This window comes from Centroberyx gerrardi, chromosome 9 (genome assembly GCF_048128805.1).
Source record: "Centroberyx gerrardi isolate f3 chromosome 9, fCenGer3.hap1.cur.20231027, whole genome shotgun sequence".
Lineage (NCBI taxonomy): Eukaryota > Metazoa > Chordata > Actinopteri > Beryciformes > Berycidae > Centroberyx > Centroberyx gerrardi.
Genome location: NC_136005.1, coordinates 19,415,170 through 19,436,971, shown reverse-complemented (window position 1 = coordinate 19,436,971; position 21,802 = coordinate 19,415,170). Strand labels below are relative to the sequence as shown.

The 21,802-nt window shown below is 39.3% G+C and overlaps 1 protein-coding gene across 1 annotated transcript in view; it reads left to right on the top strand.

The window, feature by feature from the left end:
* The first annotated feature begins 9,751 nt into the window (after positions 1-9,751).
* LOC139932449 (uncharacterized) overlaps positions 9,752-21,802 on the top strand; it is a 71,430-nt gene continuing 59,379 nt past the window's right edge. The window contains exons 1-3 of the mRNA XM_071926238.2: positions 9,752-9,984; positions 14,816-14,937; positions 19,775-19,819. Of these exons, the coding sequence (XP_071782339.2) occupies positions 9,876-9,984; positions 14,816-14,937; positions 19,775-19,819 (276 nt within the window). The 5' untranslated portion in view covers positions 9,752-9,875. The remainder of the gene's footprint in view (positions 9,985-14,815; positions 14,938-19,774; positions 19,820-21,802) is intronic.

The window sequence follows — 21,802 nt, the reverse complement described above, 5'->3', positions numbered from 1 at the left end:
TAACTAACATTGCCTTACCAATATTACTCCCTATTTGCTGGAGCTAAGCCAGGTTGAAGATGGTTTAATGGCTCTGAGAGTGTTGAGTGGTTTGTTGGAATGAAAGAGACTCTTTGCTTTTAGTTGAGTATCAACAACCTGAATGTATGGCCTGATGGAAAGAGACAGAGATAGAAGCTGTGCCCTTGGCCCGTATTCAGCATAATAATGGTCATCTGCTCTAAATTTTCCTTTTCTTGTTTACACAGGAATCTTTAAGTTCCTCACAGATTTCTCTTGAAGTGTTGTCTCATTCCAGAGACCTGGTGGACACGCAACTCAGACAATATTTCATGTATCATCTTGTTTGCAGAGATGGGGATGATCCCCCTCAGCTTGGCATTACCTGTGACCATGACTACCCAGCAGAGTAGGCTGCCCGCCAACCTGCCCATTGCATCATGCTGGGTAGCAAAAAGGTTCTGTGGGAAATTTGTGTACACGGTTCAGATAGATGTAATCGAGCATGAGGTTAGAGACAACCAAGATGGAGGGATAAAACAAGTGAACTGGGATCAGTGTCTGTAGACTAAGCTTATGAAATTATATAAAACAAGGTTAATATGACCAGCAAATATGAGAAAGCAAGTTACATACTGTACATTAGTCTGTGCCTCTATGTGTGTGTGTATAGTGGGCGATTTATATAGTTAGCATATTCCAGTCATTCTTAATCAAACTGTGTTTTTTTTTGTGTTTTTTTTCAAAAGTCCTTTGTCTTTGTAGTAGAGCATTGTGTCTGGGCAGTAATGTCAGTCTGACCGTTTTTCAAATGTAGAAACTTTCCTTTCATAAGGTCAGCATTCATGGTTGTTTGGCTCCATAATCTACCATAAAGGAGAAGCCAAAGTCCACTTCTGAAAATGGCTCATTAAGATTTTGATCAATCTTGTGCTTTCGGTGAGACAGAGTTAGGAAATGCCATCAGAAAATTGCATTTCCCAATGACATTAGGCGCCCAGTTGACCATCCAATTCCATGTGTTTCTATTGAGACGTTAAGATCTGATATCATTTGGGTCAGAAAACCTGCTTTTTTCTCTAAGTGAGGCAATTAAATTTCCTTGATGGTCTCTGAGAGCACTTAGCTTAAGAGAATACACTTCTAAATCAAAAAGCTTTCAATCATCTCAAATCATATTTGGAAGAAATCTGCCCCCGAGTGTAGTGTCACATGCAATGCTATTGACCATGTGACAGACTTGTGCTGAGATAGGCGATGTTGGGAAAGGTTATTGTGCATGTCTCTGTGGGCTGTGCATTGTCTGCGACATCTGGCTTGTTGGAGTCAGGATGTTACTTTATATCAGAGACAGGACAGGACAAGAGAGCCAAGCCTCGACTGAGGAGAGGACTGCTAAGCTGAGACGGGATGTATCAAGTACATAAGATGGTCTCCTTCAAAATAATTAAATGAGAAGTGCTTATGAACCACTGAATATATGAAGTTTTCTTTCTCACTCTGGAATCAGATATGACGGTCGATACACTGGACAACCGTAAACACTGATTGGAAGTTATCAATTTGAGATTGCTGTGAGACCAGAAATATGCTGTGTAAATTGTTCCTTAAATACCTGCTGGTGCAAGGTGTAAACCCCTAATTTATAAATTAGGTGAATTATCTTCATAGATTTTAAGGCCCCAAAAGACCTGCTATGCTCTATATAGCACTGGGAATGTCCAATAAATAGATTTTGTTTCTGTGACAGTCCTAAAAGTTACATTAAAACAAGAAAACAAGCCTGCAGTACAAATATGCTATTTCATCTTCTGTAACTACCTGTTCACACATAAGTGTGGGTACTGTCCATTCTCGTTGAGTCTGGGATCCTTTACCATTCTATTCAGATATAACATTTTCTGACAGCTAATTACGCAGGTTTTATAACCAGGTTTACCTAACTCTGTCATATAAGGATAAATTACCATTTTGCATTTCTCACTTAATCATTTTAATTACAAGAGGCAATTTGTCAGGCTATCCTCAGGGTATGAATAATTGGAAAGGTTATTAGTTGAGAAGATATATATATATAACGATATTCAATATATATATGAAGGGGTTTCATTCCAAAACACTATATATCCATTTTGGAAAAGTTTTGCTGCCTGAAATTCATCAGCCGGTATTTGAAAACATAAATTATTCGATCCTCAAAAAATTAAATATTTTCAGGAAGCTTTGAAGGGCCAATAGTCTCAGTAGTACTTTCTGGAATATGAATACTTCTTACAGCGTACATTATAGGCCTTCACATACTTATAAGATTCATTGCTGATGACTTGTTTGTCACGTGTCAGATATGGACTGCTCTAGTCTTGCAACAGTGAACGCTGAACTGCAACCATTTTTTAAAATGTTGTTCACATTGCTAGTCTAACCTCATAGAGATCATCAGTGGTAGCCAGAAGGCTTGCTATTATGCAGGTTTACACATTTTAATGCTTGTGTGGATTGGGAGTGTGTTTGGGAGGGGCTGGCCCTTTGGTGACTTTGTCCTGACATTCATTCCCACACTATATCAGCAGTGAAAGAGGGATGCATCAGACGCCCCCTCCAAGCAGATCAAAGAGGGGCGTGCCATACTGCTGTGGGCTTACTTGAGAGACCACCAACTTGAAAATACCACATCCCGGTCCTCAGTGGGGGGCCAGTCTGTAATTGTGTCTTGTCAGACCTCCAAAGTCCCTTTCACAGCTTCGTACCTGACATTTTCCTCCATTGAATTTATTTTTCATTCTTTGGTATTTTGGCAGCAATGCCACTTGACCAAATTTTTCTCATCTCCCCCACCATGTGTATGCGCGTCAGTGATAAAAGTGTGTGAAAATTGAACTTTGTACGGATATGAGAATGTTACCCCTATCTAGAAAAGGTCACATCAAGCAACTATGATGAACTGGCAAATGCAGCAGCTTAGCTACAAGTTACAATGTGCAGCGTAGTGATTTATTGGTTTATATGCGCCTGATTGTAAAACATTTAGCAAAAATAGAAATTATCAGGGATTCTGAACCATACAGCGTGAACCACAGAGTACAGCCATATTAACGATCCATTTGCATTATCAAACTTACAATGAAGCCATATGTGCTCACCCGAAAGCAAAAAGGACATCTTTATGTGGTATTCTAAGTCACCGCTGCAGATGCTACTCACCTCTATGAGGAATTATGTCAAAATGCAGTGTAATTATGTGATGAAAGGCCTTGCCCGCAACAAAGGATACTGAGCTCTAGCCGCTATAATGTTTTATCAACTGTCTTTCAAAGGCACAATACACAAGGGATGATCTATACAATAACTCATGGATTTAATTAGGAGGACAAATATCCTCCTCAGTATGTCTTTTTGTCAAATTAAAGAAGGAGGGTATTCTGTCTTTGAAAAGTAAACATTTATGATTGACTTGACAAATTCTGAATTAATATGAGTGAAAATTTAACATTTTAAATAATAGGCCTACTAGAGACTGTGATATAGGTATATCTGCATTATTTCCCAATGATGGAAAATATGCCAATGTGTTCACTCTGTGTCGATGTATGACATTGAATCCACACATCTAAAAAACTCAAGTTCCTTTTCATTACATTGCTAGGTTTGTAGTCAGGTGATTGAATTAAACTAGTTGGCTAAAACCCCTAGCTACAGCTAAAAGAACTAGATTAGCGCTTGATACATTTTCCACAGTGAAACCAGCTAAAATACACCCTTGATGGACACAGCAAAATGCCAACGACAATATTTATTTTCCTGACAGTGAGTTGGTTCAATTCATCTGATTTGTGTGCCTTCTTCACCCTGGTTTAGATTTTACCAATGCAGTCTTTAAGATGGGGATGGGGGCATTTTTCTAGGCTATGGTTGGGGTTAGGGCTAGGCTAGGCACATCAAAACAACCCGAGCAACACTTCGTAGCAAAGCTGACAGATAACCCTGAATCCATTTAGTGAGGCACCGGATTGGGCTAGGTGCAGCCAGACAAGCTATATATCCTTCAATAGTGAAGCTGAGAAATAGCCTTAAGCCAGTAGCAAGGCTGACTGAACGGGAACATTGACAACCATGCTGTCAGGGTTTCTTAAAGTGTATGTAAGTGGTGTATCTTGCAAAAATGTGTTTAATTTGACCTGAAACGACCCAATCTGCTCTCATTATTTATATTGCCAACCTACATTGTGGGTAAATCCGTGGGTGCTGTACGTTGCAGGCTGACCTGTACATCACAACCGCACAGCTTGTTACTAATTGATACAAGTCAAGGAACTGTCTCTTTGATGATAATGACTACAAAAATAAGGGTGGCGATAATGGGCTGAATCCTCTGTACTGAACACTTAATCTCAGCCAACATCACAGATCTCTTTGCAACATGTGTCCCCCCCTTTTTTAGACTTCTCCTAAAGGATTTAATGAGCATTATATTATTCCCCCAAGAAAAGCAAGGCCTAAATGCAACCTTCTTGCTGTCATCAAGGGCTGAGAAAGAGTACGGGGGTAGTGGGTGACAGCCTCTACTCCCTTAGTGAGCTTTGAAATAAATCTGCCGCTCTGTTTGACTTTATGATGAGAAATAACAGAATTCTGAAAGGCAAAGCCACTTAGGAGGTAGTTAAGCGACTTGCAAGAACTATTTATAATCATAAATTGTGGCCTATGAAGTTGCTGTTATCTTTTATAGGGGTGTGTTATGTATTACTGCCCTACAAATTCAAGTAGGAGTAACTGCTAAATTTTGTCAAAAATAAGTTGTCTTGATATTGCCTCTTTGGCATGTTATCTGTTTTGTGTATAAATATTATGACTGCCTCATCTCTAAACCCACTTTTAGAGTGACAAAAATTACTGTAACTACATAAACGGGATAAAAATCACTCTGTGGCTTTGTAGGGCGGTATAGTGTACAGCTGAGGGAGAGCGAGGGGAGGGGGGGGAAGATTGCTGATACAGTAGACTGTCCATGTATAGACATGACCATATCAGCACACCTTTTAATTTGATTCTATTGCCAAGCATCACTTTCACTTGATGGAACAGTATACATAGGTTGCGTCTCAGTAAAAATGGCCTGTTCAATATAACACCTTTGACTTGGAATCTATCCCTGCTAACATGCTGTACATTACTGAGAGGACTGAAGATTAGCATATGACATGACAGATTACATTAAATCATGTCTGCGCGGTACTTTATGACATTAGCCTCTTAGCCCAGGCATACAGATGCATGCAAATGCTCCCCCAAACCCTCTTATTTAAATCTGCTGCATGACATGGCACCTTTGATATGATTATTAGTCATCTAAGCGACTTGACTTCACCCGATAGGAGATGTCAGTGAAGGTGAGAAATGATGGCCACTTTGAACATGGACCTTGACAGGCTGTGGTGAAACACTGAAAAGCAGACAACTGCCTGTCTTTACAATGTTATGGAACAAAAGATGTAGACATGGGTCGATTTTTCTTGCCCTGCCATACTACCATGATTTCCTTGAAAATGTTTACAGTAGTCCATTTCATTGACGACAGCGCTCTCAGTGTTTCCCCAAACACCATAAAAGAAGAAAATTGTCGAGGACGTGGTTGTTCTTTTCATGCTGTCCAACTCATTAGTAACAGAAGTCAGTCTGTCTCAGTCATAACTGGTACCCAGATGGCTCTCCAATCTGCACCATGTAAAGAGTGAATCATCATAATCACACATAATCTGCTGTTTAACACATGCCTTTTGCTTCACTTTTTAAATCATACACTACAGTAATACATAAATCAAGCAATTCCTTTTTTGGTTCCTGGAGCGACACTGAAATCTTGAATTATCATCCAGTGTGAAAGAATTTGGTAGTCTTGATATTTCAGTCTCATTCCAAATGTCAGTCACATCCGCCGTTTGCATATAGTGATACCCATATTCTACCACTCTTTGGGGAGGTAGGGATTGTAGATACTTCTCTCCAATTATTCCCTGTGTCATCGGAGAAGCCCCCAACACCACTCGAGTGTCTTGTCTGTGCTCTGTGGTCTTTAATCTTAATTATAAAGCTATCATTACAGCATGAACCCTGGGCTGCCAACAGTGGAGCCCTGGGCTCATCTGCTCGGAATCAATCAAACCAAGTTCTGCACTGGAGGACTTTTTCTCTTTTTTCAATCAGGTCATTTTGATTCTCCCTTATCTCATTTTCATAATTATGCTTGTCCCTTCTCTAATGGAGTGAAAACGTTCTACCTCCTGAAGCTTTACATGGTCAATTCTTAACATTTAAACTGTGTTGCAACCTTGAACGTCTGACCTTGACTTTGGAACTTTGCAAAAAGTGACAAAAAACGTTTTCCTTTTTTAGTAGCAAGCAGAGCTACATTGAATGATTAAAAAGATCAGAATTTGTTCCCTTGAGTGTTTTTTTTTTTTTTTTTTAAATCTTCAATAGGAAGCATGCAAATGAATGTGCTGCTTGTTAATAAGGACTTGCTAATGGAGGGAGATGAGAACAAGAGAAATTCCATAGGTTATTGTTTATGAGATGGTGTTATATATGGGATGGGATTATGTGTGTTATGTCTGTGAAACACCCTCATTCACACTCAGATTGTCAGATTTTGCTGTAAAGTCATGGCAGTAAAACTGGGTGACAGAAAGTTAGTAGCAGCCAATGACGAATATTCCCCATCTCAAATGCAGCTGACATGTTAAAGCTGCGTCAAGTGCTGTGATCAAAGGCATTCAGTTTTTTATTGAGAGGTAGTGTGTGTGTGTGTGTGTGAGTGTGCGTGCGTGGGTGGGTGGGTGGTGGTGTTGCGGGGGTGAGGTGATCACGTCTTCTGCTTCTCTACCAGGAGCTTTGTTTTATCCTGAAGGCAGCTTTATGTAAGATTTTTTTTATTTACCAATTAATTAGGTGATTTCTGATATATGTTGAGCCCTAACTGTATCGTATTAAGAATCCTTTTTGTGTAGGTCATCATGCAAATGTAGTTTGCATGATGCTTGCTGTATTACCAGGAGCAATCATCCTCTAGTCTCTAGTCATAATTCATGATAAATACAATAACCACATTCAGAGCCAAAGTTGAACTTTTGTGAACTTTCTCTCTTCAGTGAAGACACTCAAATGAATTCCTACACAAAGACAATCTGTAAGTCACGCCATTCATAGTTTAAGAGATGAAAGGGGAGATTGTTTGAGTATTTCCAAGGAAATGCAGATACAGTATCACTTTCCACTGCCCATGCCACGTATTCATCGCACAAAGTGAAAAGAGCCTGACAAGTGAGCATAAGACACAGAAGATTATGTTGAGTTCACAGGTCACATTTTTTTAGCGTGCAAACCCTCCAGAATACCTTTTATTGCTGTCTGGGAGAAAGCGAAAGCCTTACTTTAATGCGATAGAATGAAGGTCTTCATTCGTTTTAAAATATGCAAAGAAGCACATGCTAACATTAACCACTGCCTACATTATTTATCCTCCTGAAAAGTGTTTTATCAGCACTAGGCCTGCTTTACTTTTAAATATTCAAATTAGAACGGAACTGAAATATCTTAACAGTAGAGTGCAAGAAAGCAGGGCCTTTTTACATTTGATTTTAAAATTAAGTTCACAATACTGATACCTTCGGTTAAAAATAAGAACATCTTCCAAAGTCTGTAGAGCATCATTTTCCAAGGGAATTGCCGGAGGCCTAGCTACTCACAATAATTAATAATTTTGTTTGCATCCATTATTGCGTCACCCATCTGTGTGGATCACATTCATCCAGGAATTGCTGTGTGGCAAAAACATAGCTAACCCTTTCAGCTCCTCACAATCCAATGACAGATTCAGCTTCTGACTGAAGGAAAGTCCAAACTGATATATTGAGTGGCAAAATAAAACCCCTTCAGTGTTCATTTTTAGCATCACAGTAATATCAAAAGAAGCTATAACATCATAGCCAGCAGAGTGGTTTTATAATGGTTATAGTGGTAATATGTGCATTTCAAGATTGTGTGCTATTATAATGTGCAACAGGGCTTTATTTCTTATGGTTCCATTTTGGCAAAAAGGCTATGGCCATCTAGCACTGCAACAGCAAGATTAGAACGCACTTTGAATACTGTCGCACAGACTTTCTGTCATCTGTTCAAAACTAAACCCAGTCTACTAATTTCCCACAATTATTAAAGTTCAACTACCCAACTTTAACAATATGTGTGTTAGATTTGTGAGTGAACTTGAAAATGTACTAAAAGAAAAAAAAGTATGGTATTATTTAGTGTGATGTAAAATAAGACAGAGAAAAGTTCTTAAAAAAAAAATAGAATGTTTTTCAAAGTAACACCATGAGGTCATAAACTAACATCTTAATCTCTTGCAAGGCACTTCGAGTCCATTTCTAACTCTTTGGTTCCTGATTCTCTTACTGATGTGGACTTTATTTACATGGCAGGAGATTTTAGAGGGAGAGGGAAAAGCTTTTACTGTGGTTTACATTGGCCATGTATCATTGGGGTTACTAAAAACTAAAGAGCTGTTCCTTGCTTTTTAGCACTCAATCTTTTCCCTCTCTTTATTCACTAACAACCATCACAAATTTGGTCTGGTATGTGACTGCTAATTCATCCTTTCAATGTATGATATCCTGTCATCTCCTCATTTGTCCCTGAGTGTTTCTAATCTGAGATAATCCCAGTCAAATCCTTTGATTGTGTGTTTGGACCTGATCCATCTCTAAAGAAGCAATTTAATGGGCTTCATGGCACTTGGTGTAAAGTCATTTATCTAGTGGAATGGATGTGGATGCTTGTTTTAATAAGTGCTCTTTATGAATAGTAGGAGACTTGCCATTTAATTAGGCAGAGGGACCCATCCCCTCAGCACATCTTTTACTAGGGTAGGATGTTTTTTTTTTTTGGTGGAGTGCATTGTTAGAGAAGATGTGGAACTCTTCCAACTTTGCATCTGTAAAAAGAAAAAAAGAAAACAACTGTGTGTTAGTGATTTCCAAAATAACATCTTGTGGTTTTAGAATGTTTTTTCTATTTTCGGTGAGATACTTTTCTATGAGTTCTTGGACAGGAAGCGGTTCTAGAAGACTCGCAAGCGTAGGCTACCAGAAGGAACAAATAACTACGTCAGGCCATAGCTGTTTTGTGGAACCAGCCTCAGATATTTTTTTTTTTCTGTGCGAACTTTACTCACAGCCAAACTCAAGGCTAGATACATGTGGGGAAATTCCCAGATCTGGTAGAGTCATTTCCAAGCAGTAACTGTACGTGATGGTTTGTTGCAACATAGTGTTGTACTCATAGAAGCAATGTCTTACCAAGTAAAGCCCTCCTTCATTATGTGCTCCTCCTTCATTGTGAAAGTTGGCCACCTTCTCCTTCTAAACTTTTTTTTCTTCTAACATAAGCGTATTTCTTAGTTTCGTTTTCTCTTCAATAAAGTTATGTATTTGGCTGAAATTGAACAGAGTTTACAGTATATTACTGACATTTTGCTATCATCACTTGCCTACCCATAATATCTGTTGTAAGCCAGTCCTCACAGACACTGCAGAGTGTTGACTCCGAGTGTTCAGCTTTTTTTCTTCATTTGTTTTCCTGTCGTGACAGGCTCGAAAGTAGAGCTGTGATTGGCTGCCTGCTTTTACAACTTCCTCAAAAACAAAAACACAGAGCGATCAGCTGACAGTGAGAGGAGTTGCAGGAAGTACAAATCTTGTAAGTCTCTGTTTTGACATGTTCATTTGTCTCTAAATGTTCATATAACTCCAGCAAGAAAATAGAGGAATGTAAAAAGGAAGTGCAGGAAACTGCTGGTATCTGGAACAACTCAGAAGTGGATGGAAGAAGTCGTCTCTGAGCCACATAAAGAAAGTGAAATTATGGGCAACGAATATGATGCACTGTCCAAAAACATCTCAACAGACTCACGCAAAGTTATATTCACAGGTATGTACTGTGTCCTACTGTGCTATTAGTTGTTACTTGCCATTTCATGAGGAAAATAGATTACACTTTAGACTTGGTTAAATGGATCTGTTCATACATAAACTCTGCAGAAGCCCTATCACTGTTGTTTTCAAAACCTGTCTTCCAATGCCACCAAATGTTACCAAACTGAGACGAGCTCCATACTGTACAGCAGGTCCAACCTCACAGAGGATCAAACTGGGCATGAGCTTTATCTGTCTGCCTGCATAAACTTTAAATGTGTGACATCGAGAATGTGTAACTACACTGAGTGTAAAAAATATTAGGGACACTTACGCTTCTTCATGAAGCACACTGATGAGGTGAATCCAAGTAAAAGGCATTATACCTTATTGATTTCCCTTATTAAATCTATACCAATCACAAAGGAGGAGATGTAGATAAAGAGAAGCAGATGAGTTAGAGAAGGATTTGAGACAATTGAGATGTGGGTTGTGCAAAAGGGGCTGCAACTCAATATTTTGTATGTTCAGTGTACTGTATAATCTCATTTAATGAGATTTTACTTTGACCACATCATAGTAAAAATAAAAAAATTCAAATATATAAAGTCAGGGATACAGTGAATTCATCTCAGTCAGTAACTCACAGTAATGCGCACTTCCATCTAGAGGTGCTCTCGGCCTGTGCTTGAAACTTCTGATGGCCGTGGTGTTAGCTTACCAGTCCCCCAACCCCCACTCAACCCCACCCCCCATTGTAGCCAGATGGCTGTCACACAGGCAATTCCTCTCCCAGACCATGCTGATTTCCCATCATTCTTTTGTTAATGAGGTCGTTAGCAATGTAACGGACAATTAAATTATCTCAATCTGGCATTTTCCCCATTCGTTTACTGTATAGTGTACTGTATAGTGTTTCAAACGCATCAACATATTGTTCAAATAACGTTGCTCAGTGTGGCTGCTACTGTTTTTCTTTTGTCTGACAGACGCAGATAGGCAATAAATCAGCAGTTCATAAGCTTTAATGGGTAAATGTTTGGCACGATTGAAACACTGCACAATCAAATGAGATTGCAGCTACCTGTGCCTGTATCCTTTTATCTGAATTTTTCATAATATTATTCATGTGCATGATACTATGCAACAGTGAATTAAAAACATCAGTGACAGACACCCGCCACTAAAACACTAAAGCTATTTTCAGACAGTCAAGTAGTATAAACAGAGCCCTTGACAGAGTTCACATTGGTACATTCTCCTCTATGATAGAAGATCAGTGCCTACAACTGACAAACTTTGTTTTAGTAAATCATCACCCAGTGTGGAAAAGACAGAGGCCTGGAGCCGATATCCAGAGGAAGTTTTGTTAGCTGTAAACTGTGTGGAGAGAGTGACTTCAGCCAGTTAGTCTAGTACTCACCTTCATCTGAAATGTTGTTGAACACTGACACTGCTGACAGTTAATTATGGGAGTCACAGATCATGCAGACGTGTCAGCTTGGCTACGATTGACATGCTGCATGTTTACATCTCAATGTTGTAATGTTGTTTTCTGGTTATTTTCTCAGCAGCAGTGTATCTGCTATTTAGTCACAGAAGTGCCTCGGGGCTTGCCATAATGATCGTAAAAGCAGTACAGATTCCGAGGAATGAAATGTTAAAAAGGACTTGTGGATATAATTGGTGAACTTGCCATCGTAGTAACTTTGGAAATATTTTTGGTCAGACTGTAGACACACGCAGACTGTCTGTTAACCATGGTGTCAAATTCTATAGGTATGTCTCCGCACGGCTCCATTATTTTCTGCAAACTCTTTTCTACAGATAGATTGAAAAGTTATTTTGACTATGACTGGAAACCAGCTAAACCAGATATAGTGTCAGACAGGCAGACAAAGAGGAAGATACACAGAGAGACAGAGCAAATCTATGAATTTGGACACACAGTGGGATTTGGAAAGTGTCTCACCAGAGTGATTTCCATTAACACAGACTTTGCACATGGCCAGGTGGCTGGTGTCAGTAACAGGGAGGTAAGGCAAGCACCAGCCAGACACCACACATTTATCTAAAAATGCCAGATTACTGACTTAACCAAGATGAGTGTTAGAAAAAGTTGCTCTAGTTTCCCCATTTCATAGCTTGTCTCAGAGATATTAATGCAAGTTGAGATATATGCCTGGTCAGTAATAAAATCTGCTTACACAGATTCTGACGGGTTACATTAAAAGCCCACCCTTTGATTAAAGGATTTTGCATCTGAAGATAGATATCCACCTGAAGCAATCCAGTTCAATGAGAGGCCCAAAAGAGACAGGAGTTTCTGAAGCAGCAGTTTATCCCCAATTCAGACAAGCACACAGATGACAGCTAGCCCTCACTGCTGTCTTCCAGTATTTTTATGGGATGAAACCAGGCAAGCTGGCTTCCAGCTACTGTCCAATATTTTGCTTCAAAGCCCCCTGTTTGGGTATAATCACTGAAGAAGATATGGGCTGCGTTTGTTGTTAAATCAAAGATGCTGGTTGCAGCACAAAGAAGCATAAAACTGTGAATGGATCTTGTAGGTAACACCAGCCTTGGGCCAAGACCAGATGTCTGCCAGCTAGCACATGATGGATCCCACTGTTCACCTTTTATACCCATTCCTAATTGAATAGGGATGGATCATTTTACTACAAGATGTTAGGCATCAATTCAACATTGGGCTCGAAGCAGTTGTAAGTTGTGAGGGTAGCAAGCAATCAATGTTTTACAATTTCTTTATAACTCCTACCCCTTGTTTTCTTCTTTTTCAGATCTTAGATGTCATGAGCTAATATTTAGAAATTATTCAGAATGCAAATTTCAATTAAAGAAAAGAGTGCTATCTTTGAATTATATGCTGGTTGAAAACTATCCATTGTTGAACAAGTTGAATGGAGGGTGTGAATATAGAATATACTTGTAATGCCTTGCTGTTGGTAACTGCCAGGTCCAGAAAGGATGTCATTAGGCTTGTTTGATGTCCAACATTTACACATCGTCACAACGACCAATCAAACATCTCCGGTGGTCGATGACATCGGGTGGGGGGTGGGGACGTCCACAAAGTGGTCCTGGTTGGTCATTTGGTGGTCATTTGGTTTGCATTTTGGGAAAACAACATTGTTTTCAGATACACATTTTTTGCTTGCTTGCCTTTGATTTTAAGAACTTGTAATTAAAAAGATGTAATTAAGCATTTTGCCACTGCCTGGAAGAAAAAGCTTAGATTGTAGGCTTCATAAAACAGATTTGTCACATTTGCACATTTGTGATTGCAGTATGGTTAGTAGCACATATTAATTTATTTTATGACTATTGTCTATTCATTCAGTTAGATTAGATGTGTTTTATACATTGCCTCTAGCCTATCAAGAAAAATTCAACATAAGGCCATAAGGCCTTTTCGATGTAGGCCTATTGTGCACTTGGCTTGATTTGATTTCATATAAGAGACAGGCTAATTTGATCTGTCTTTTAAAACAGTGTTTCAAAATAGAGAAATGCCAAAATGTTATTTCATGGCCATGAAAGCAATGAGATGTGTGGTATGGTTTATTAAAGCTGCACTAGGCACAATTTGTAAAAATACACCCGTCTTGTCAGCCAAAATCATGAATTGGGGTTGCAACAGAGAAGAGCGCTGTGTAACCATCCCATTCACCCTATTAGCCCAAACTATTATTATTCTGATGTCTGGTGTGGTCACTAGTGGGAACTCTTCTTCTCACACGGGAAGTAATGAATCATAACTTAAGTGTGAAATACAAAACTTAATCCTAAACAACGGAGAGTGAGTGCTCCGTTGAGAGAAAGCTGGGCTCACAAACAATGGCTGAACCTGCTGCCAAAAGATTTTTTCATCACCTCCACCCCCATCAGTCACTAAGAAGAAGAAATTTAGTCCCGAGGAGTATACAGTTTGCCATTGTCACGTCATATGATATGTGGTACCAAAAATTCAGACAGACATATCTCACTGCCATTTGGGGCCGCCAATGTGCGAAATTGTCTTCTGCAGCTTTAATTGTTCATTACAAAGCACCTATTGCCTTAAACAATATTTTTGGAGGCAGGTAAAATTTTTCCGGTTATGGTATCTCTAGGAAATATCATTCTGCTTCTCCAGCAGCAACTCATGTAAGTGAATTTAATGATTAGACAAAAACTGATCCTGTCAGTTTGAAGTGACAAAATGACAAATTGACATGGTAATCACCAGTCTGAGCAAGGGACAAGTTCCAAGATTTACACCCACTTATTGTTTTGTGCATTAATCAAAAAATTGCACAGCACACGGTTAATGCATAATCTAATAAAGCAGAAATCACGCTAAATAATGAATCAGGTTCTACTAGTGAAAGACACAATTCTCAAGGAGGAAACTGCATTTTAGTTGTCCTTGTCACTCTCATCCCTATGATGTTATGTTTATTTCTCTCTTGACAGGTCATCTGTCAATCTGGTACAATTCCTTTAAATCCCAAGATTCACTTTGTAAAGTAAAGAAGTTCTGATGCTTTAGGAGAGCTGTATGTGGTCAAAGTGCACAAATCCCAAATGCATCATAAATAGGAAGATAAAACTCTGTCTCTAAAGAAAATGCTACAATGTACGTATGATCACGATCATGAACAACTGTAATAAATGCTGATTCATATTAACAATGAACTTAGGTTCTTAGGTTGATCTGGAATTGAATTTTGCATTGATGCAATGTGAAATCAGTACAATCAGACACTATGAGGCAACAATTGCTTCGCCTCAAAGAAATGTAAACATTCTGGAAGCTCGTAACCTCTCTCTCCTTTCTTCTGCAGAGGTATCAGAGTGCTTTATTTGCAGAGATGTTGAACTTGTAGCCAGTGACCCACTGAGGAATTTCTGTGACTGCAAGAATCTACTTGCCCATCACGTGTGTCTATCCACATGGATCCAGAAGGTAAGAAGCACTATCTTGGTGATACCTAGATATTTTGAATTTCAGTCTAGTAGGCTTTTTTTTCATCAGCCATTTGTCATAACATGAGGGAAAAATGTCTCTGACTTGACACCACAAATAATTGATGCTTTGCTAGCATTGTTAGCATTTCTCATTGAGGCAAATAGGTACCATTAGCCTCAGGCTAATGAGCTACCTTGCAAATCGCAATACCCATTGGTTTCAATGAGGGTTGATAGCAATGCTAACACGTTTTTGTAACATAACAGTGTTTACACTACATTCATTCAGCAGTGGAGGCCCGTCACTCCAAGATTTTAGTGCCGCTCCTGTGGGGGATTTCTCAAGAGTTAGAGTTGTTTTTAGCCACTTCTACGCGTGTAACCGAGGCTATGCGCCGTCCGTGGTGGTGAAAATACACACACCCATTATATGGGCGAGGAACTGAAGCGCCTGAACACTGTGCCGTTTGACTGTTTGATGGGAAGAAGCGCATCTTTTTCTGAGTAGAGGGTCAAAGTAGAGCGACACACACAGGGAAAGCAACAGCAAAAAGTAGTTTGTGCCTCAATTTCAGTTTACATAAACATTCATTAAGTATCCTCTAAAGTCTCGAATAGCAATAAATGTGTGCTAAAATTAGTTTTGTCATCAACTGTCATTTTATTTCTCAGTTGCAAACTTTGCCAGTGAGGCTTTCAATATTTCTATTTACCTAACCTTTCTCCAATTAAGAACAAATTATTGTTTACAATATTTTTTTATGTTAGCCTACATGTTTCTGTTTCAAAAGTAAAGGTCTTGGATAGCAATAAATGTGTGGTGACCAAGAATTAGGTAATCATAGTTATAATAACTGATGAAAATTATTCATAGGGTTTGCCTTATATCCTACTGGGAAATTCACGATATGTCCCAGTAGATAATAATAACAATACGAAGAAGAAACAGAAGAATACCTAGATCTAGCTCTGTGTCAGAACCTGCATCGCTATACATTATCTATGTATCAGTGCTGTCACATATAGGCATACTGAATCACTTATGTAAAGACAAAATATTTGTCTGCTGTTTAAACGTTTCCTTTAGCGACATCCACTCTTGTGAGCCTTGAGTCTCTTTGAATATTCCACAAGTGGTAGACAGCATGCTACAGGAGACCTTTCATCTGCACCACCCAGCTGTCAGAGTGAAGAGCCACTTCCATTAAGTGTGTGTCTTCCCACTATACAATTATATACAGACACACATGCATAAGCTCATATAAGCGTGCATGCGCGCACACACACAGACTCCCCTCTTTGCTGAGAGTGTTTGCTGATGTATGCTACAAGACTACTTTAGTTTTGTGTGTGTGTGTGTGTGTGTGTGTGTGTGTGAAAGAGAGAGCGCACGACCTTTTAGAGTGCTGAGGGTAGGGAGCCCCTTTCCCTTTTACGGAACAGAAATCAGCAATTGACCTGTCACTTTTGCTCTGATAGCCATCTCTAGAAAGCAGGTCATGCACGTATGTCTAAAGTGCCTCTTAACCGCATTTTATGAAGCCAGAAAATGTAATCCAATAACGATTTGACTTGTGAGAGCCAGCCAGCTGGGAGTGATAGCATGCACCGTTACCACTCCTAAAAGCAGCTTGAACAAAAAAGGGCAAATTCAATGTCCTTATTTAATTTCACCCAGAACAGAATCACACAGATGTTACAAAACAGCAGGCGGGCTGAATTCAAACACAAAACAGCACTGGGATTCATTCCCACAACTGTTGATACATACTTCAGCTGTTTGCAGCAGAGGACTATCAGAATAATGATTATCATCTGCACTGAGGCGAACCATACGCTATCTTTTTTTAGACTGCCTCATTTGTGCCCCCTCCCTATTCAGGTTCCCAAAGACAAATAGCATGGCACAAAACTAATTAGTAACCAGGAACTAGTTAAGAGATGCCCTTTGAAAAACATGTCCTGAGGCAGGATTTAAATATAGGGACAGAGTCAGTGACTGAGTGTGCCTAGGAGATCCCGGCCTCCAGGCGCAGCAGCACTTTGACCTCTGACCCTCATTATAGGGAGTGCATTCCTAGAGGGGTGAAACCCCTCACAGCACAAAGTACAAGGGCATGGGAGGACTGTATGGCTTGTACCATACCAGCCTAGGCCTGGTGTGTCTCACTAGCCTAGCCACCGACGGCTTTTTAAATCAGGGGCTTGAGAAAATACAGAGCAAGGACAGCAGTGTATACCATTACTTTCCAAAAGCCTACGTTAAGCCATTGCAATCACTCTCCCTCCACTATCCCAACAGATAAATATGTTTTTCATTTCTATACAGACTCCATCTGGTTTCACTCTATTGAAGTTAATGGAAATGATATTCTGTAAAAAAAAAAAAATTGCTCTCCACAATATGTAATCCCATCCATTTGAAATAAACCTCAAAGTAGTCAGAGCAAAAAAAAAAAAGAAAAGAAAATGGATGACAGTGGTAAGCCAGATGCAGACAAGCTTTGAAAATGCTAACAACTACCTAGCTAAATATAGTATTGTTTCAATAATACACTTGAGAATGAAGCACTGACCAAAGTACGCAGAGTTGAAAAACATAGGATGAGAAATAGAAATGAACTACAATGCAGCAAATGATTTAACATGTTGACATACAATAAAAATGTTCCTTTGTAATATGTATGCGTGTGTGTGTGTGTGCACACTGTTATATAGCTGTGTGTGTGTTCATGTCAGTGTGTACCCTTGACTGTGAGTGTGCATGCGTATATCTCCCTTTAATTGCGAGTGGTTTGAATAGTGAGTTAAGCTCCCCCGCCCTCTCTCTCATGGGTTGATAATTCTCATCATTGCAAACAGACTTGCTTTACATTCATTAGCCAAACACTCACAGCAATCAGGCCACAGTGCCAGGGGCAATGGTCCTCTTTATAAAATCACATTGCCTAATAGCAGTGTTCTATAATTATATTCCATTAACATCTATCAAAATGTGCTCCTACATGCCATGCATATTAGCAGTGGATTTGGCAATTGTGTTTGTACAAATGCTTTTCTTGCCATTTGCATCTTCACTTAGTTAACACCAGCTTGAGGATTATTGCCAATATGTTATTTTTATTTCATGTGCAATGCTATCAAGTTACATTTAGAGAAGTGTTACATTTTGTGAAGTGTTGCATTTAGTGTAGGCAATAAAACAATGTCTATAGGCCATATCAGCGTGACGTCACAACAACAAAGAACTTACTTCCGGGTGGATAACGTCGGTGGTGCTGCATCTGCGCTACAGTATTTTTCGTGTTATTTAACCAAAGTAAGACCCCTTTTTAAGCTCTTGTAATTAGAAATACACAGACATTATGTAGTTCTGGCTGTCCACCGAAAACGAGACGTTCCTGATGTCGTTGCTGTTGATATTTGTTAGTGTATAACCTAACATAACCTAAATATATAGCCTATTTAAGCATGTGTCCACAAACCAAAATGTTTAGAAATGCTTAAAAGTTCTGTTTTGGCCACTGTCTTGTACAAATTAACCGATAACTTTCTGTTTTTATTTTATATTATGTTATATAGCCAAACAGCCAAACAGTGACAGCCAGTGACACAAAGTAGGCTATGTTAGTGTGATTCAGTGAGCAGAAGTTCAAATTCAAGTGCTGATCTAACAAAGCAACCACAAACCAGTCATTCTTTAGTGTTTTGCTTTATAGTAGAAACTGTGGACTGTTCGTTATTTACTTTCAGACTCGATTGTAAACCATCTTGACTGTAAAGCATGGTATGATAGCAAAGCCAGATCACAAACCACTGCGTGTGTTGTGGTACTTGTGCTGTGCTAGAACCGCGCTCCATTAAAAACCGTGCGGATAAAACATTTGTGGCACTTTGACAATATGTTTTACTCGTGTAACAGGAAAGGGCTCAAGGATTTCAGAAAGCTTATCATGTTGGCAAAATTTCGGTCAGGAAACCTTACCTACATGAAGTGAAAGATTTTACCCGAACGGTTTTTAATGGAACGCCTTGGGACTGGCAGTGCAGTGCCAGTCACAACGGAGCTACTGCTGTGCTAGACCCAAACGAGACTAGCAAAACCGAGAGACTGTATTACTGTCACTCTAGCAAGCTTGCACGTTATGCTACCCAACAGCGACGTTTATAATTTTTATTACTGACCTGTAAGAAAATGCCTGCCGCAAAACCCGGTCATGAGGGGCTGCTGCCAGCCTGTCCCCAGTTCTGTAGATGCAGACGGCCTGTAAACTATTATCTGTATCCACCGATTCCGTTAGGTTGCTTTAAAACGGAAAAAGCCTAAACCTAATCCATTATGTACCAAGCTATATTTGGCATTACAGCCCCAAACACAACCCGATTTCGGCATAATCGCTAATGTTTTGTTTAGTTGACTCGTATTTACCGCTGCTTAAAACGAACGATTTCCGCTGCCGACAGGTGCGAGTTATCCACCCGGCAGTATAGCCAATCTGTTTGTTTACAAACATTCTGATTTGGACTATTGACATATGCCTAAATACTAATTACAATACAAATTTTTAGCACTGTAAGTAAATTAGCATATGTATACTTAATGTGCCTTAGCCAGCATGCCTTTGGGTTAAAAGTGCTTTCTTAGCAACAATCATATTTTCTAAACAAACGTAATTAGTTTATTGATCAAAACACAAACAAGTGATTTGTCATTCACGCATGTCATACTAAGTTCAATACTGGAACTGCTGTCTTGATAGCTCATTGTTATACCAAATTAGTGAATAAACCTGACTGTCTTTGTGTTTGTCTTTTAAAACATTGCTTCCTTACAGGGACATGGTGAGGATAGGTTGCGATGCATGGTGTGCAAAGCCAAGGTAAGTGTATTTATGAGTGAGCGTGTGTGTGTGTGCGTGTGTCTGTGTGTGTGGTGGGGGTTTGTATTGCGAGGATTGAGTGAAATATTTGATGATGTCTCATTCTTTTAATCCTACTTTGTGAGATGTAGGTACAGAGCATTTAAACAAATACCATTTAAGTCATTAAACACAGGCTGCAGCTCACAAAACAGATTTAAACAGAGCAGATCCATAATACTAATGAGCAATCAGGTCTTTGTTTCTCCCTCTGATTTAGCTGATTTGCCAGCAGTCTTGTTGGTTATGAGCTCTAAGCTGTCTTTTATTCCTTATTATTGTACCAGAACACTCACTGTGGAAAAGGAGAAACATTATAATATTTGGCAAAGGAAACAAGCCATGTAATGACAAAATCTGTATTCATTTCATGAGCAGAAATTAATCACGCTTTCCTGTGGTACATTCCCAATGCAAATTTTCTGTCAACACATTGTGTCTTCTGTTTGTGAGTTTATTCGTATGAAATGGTGGAGCTGATGTGTCATCGCAGATGGGGTCGCATGCTAGATAAGGTGGGCACATTACTAACCGTCTCAGATTAGGAAGTATGCTGTTGATGTGCTGTATGTATTCATGCTTGCACAGTAGGTCAAAGCATCACAAGCTGGCTACAGAGTGTTTTATTCATTGTTTGCTCTACAGAGCTGTATTGAAAATCAGATCTTTGTTTTCTGTCCCTGTCTGTATGTCTGTATGGATGGGAGGGATCCATTCTTTGTAAGAAAATGTCACAATAACTCTTGTGACAACCTATTTGGCAATTTGGTATTTTAAGTTAATTTAAACGAATAAAACCATGCTATACATACACATACCCACAAACAACCTCACCAAGCCTCATGCACGCACACGCACGCACGCACACACACACACACACACACACACACACACACACACAAACTAATGAAAGGTAAATGAAACAATTAGTTTGTGGGTAAAGCTCAGTATCGGCACTCTTCAGTGGTTGTTGTCCTACATCTAGTAACATATTTACTTGTGTTTGCCACCAAAGAGAAATCAGTACTGAATGGGATTTTTTGTATTTTTATTACTATTACCATATACATACAATAATTTTGTCTAGCAGAGCCTTGCCTATGTGTCTATTTATTCACAGCTAGGAGTAGGATGCTAGTAGGGATAGAGGAATATTTTGGGTGAACCAGGTGTTTATCTCATAAGATCATACGGTATCAATAACAGCTGTTCTGTATTGGATCAGCACTAATATGATCTATACCATTTGTGAGCTCTGGCCTGCCGATTTCCTCTGCAAAGTGATGTCCCTAAATGACATATCAAGACAAGTTGCTTTGTTAAATGTCAACATGGAAATTCCTCCATGAGCTGCCATGCTAGCCTGCAGACTCTCACCTGACTGTAATAATGTAACTCAATATTCTTTCAATCCAAGTCATTTTCATTTTATTCAGTTTTCCTGACAGTATTTGGCTGGAGGCAAACAAATTTTTTGAGGCTGTTGCAACCATCTCTGCTCTTCTTTTACCTATAAGGGGACATTTCCTGCACTTTTGCTGCACTTCCAATTTACTGTTCACTTGTCTTTGTCCATTGTACCACTGGCATTGTCATAAATTATTAATGTAGAGCAGTAAATGTCTGAGAGACATCCCACTGAGAGACCAAACAGCTATGAACAGGGGTTAGTGGCAGGACTAGTGAATGCTGCAAGTGGCAGCTGTGCCATTTAGAGAATGATTGTTGGGAAGCTTCTACTGTATATTGATATGAACTCTGTTCAGTTAATGCATCAGTATAATAACATTTTAATGTCTGCAGTGGCGCAGCCATTTCATATTTGTCCACAGAGAGATGTATATGTAGATCAGCAATGACTGTAATGATGCTAGTGATAATCATTTGGTCCTGCGCTGCTATCACTCTGTAATGCATTACTGCAATCACCCTTGGTTAAAATTA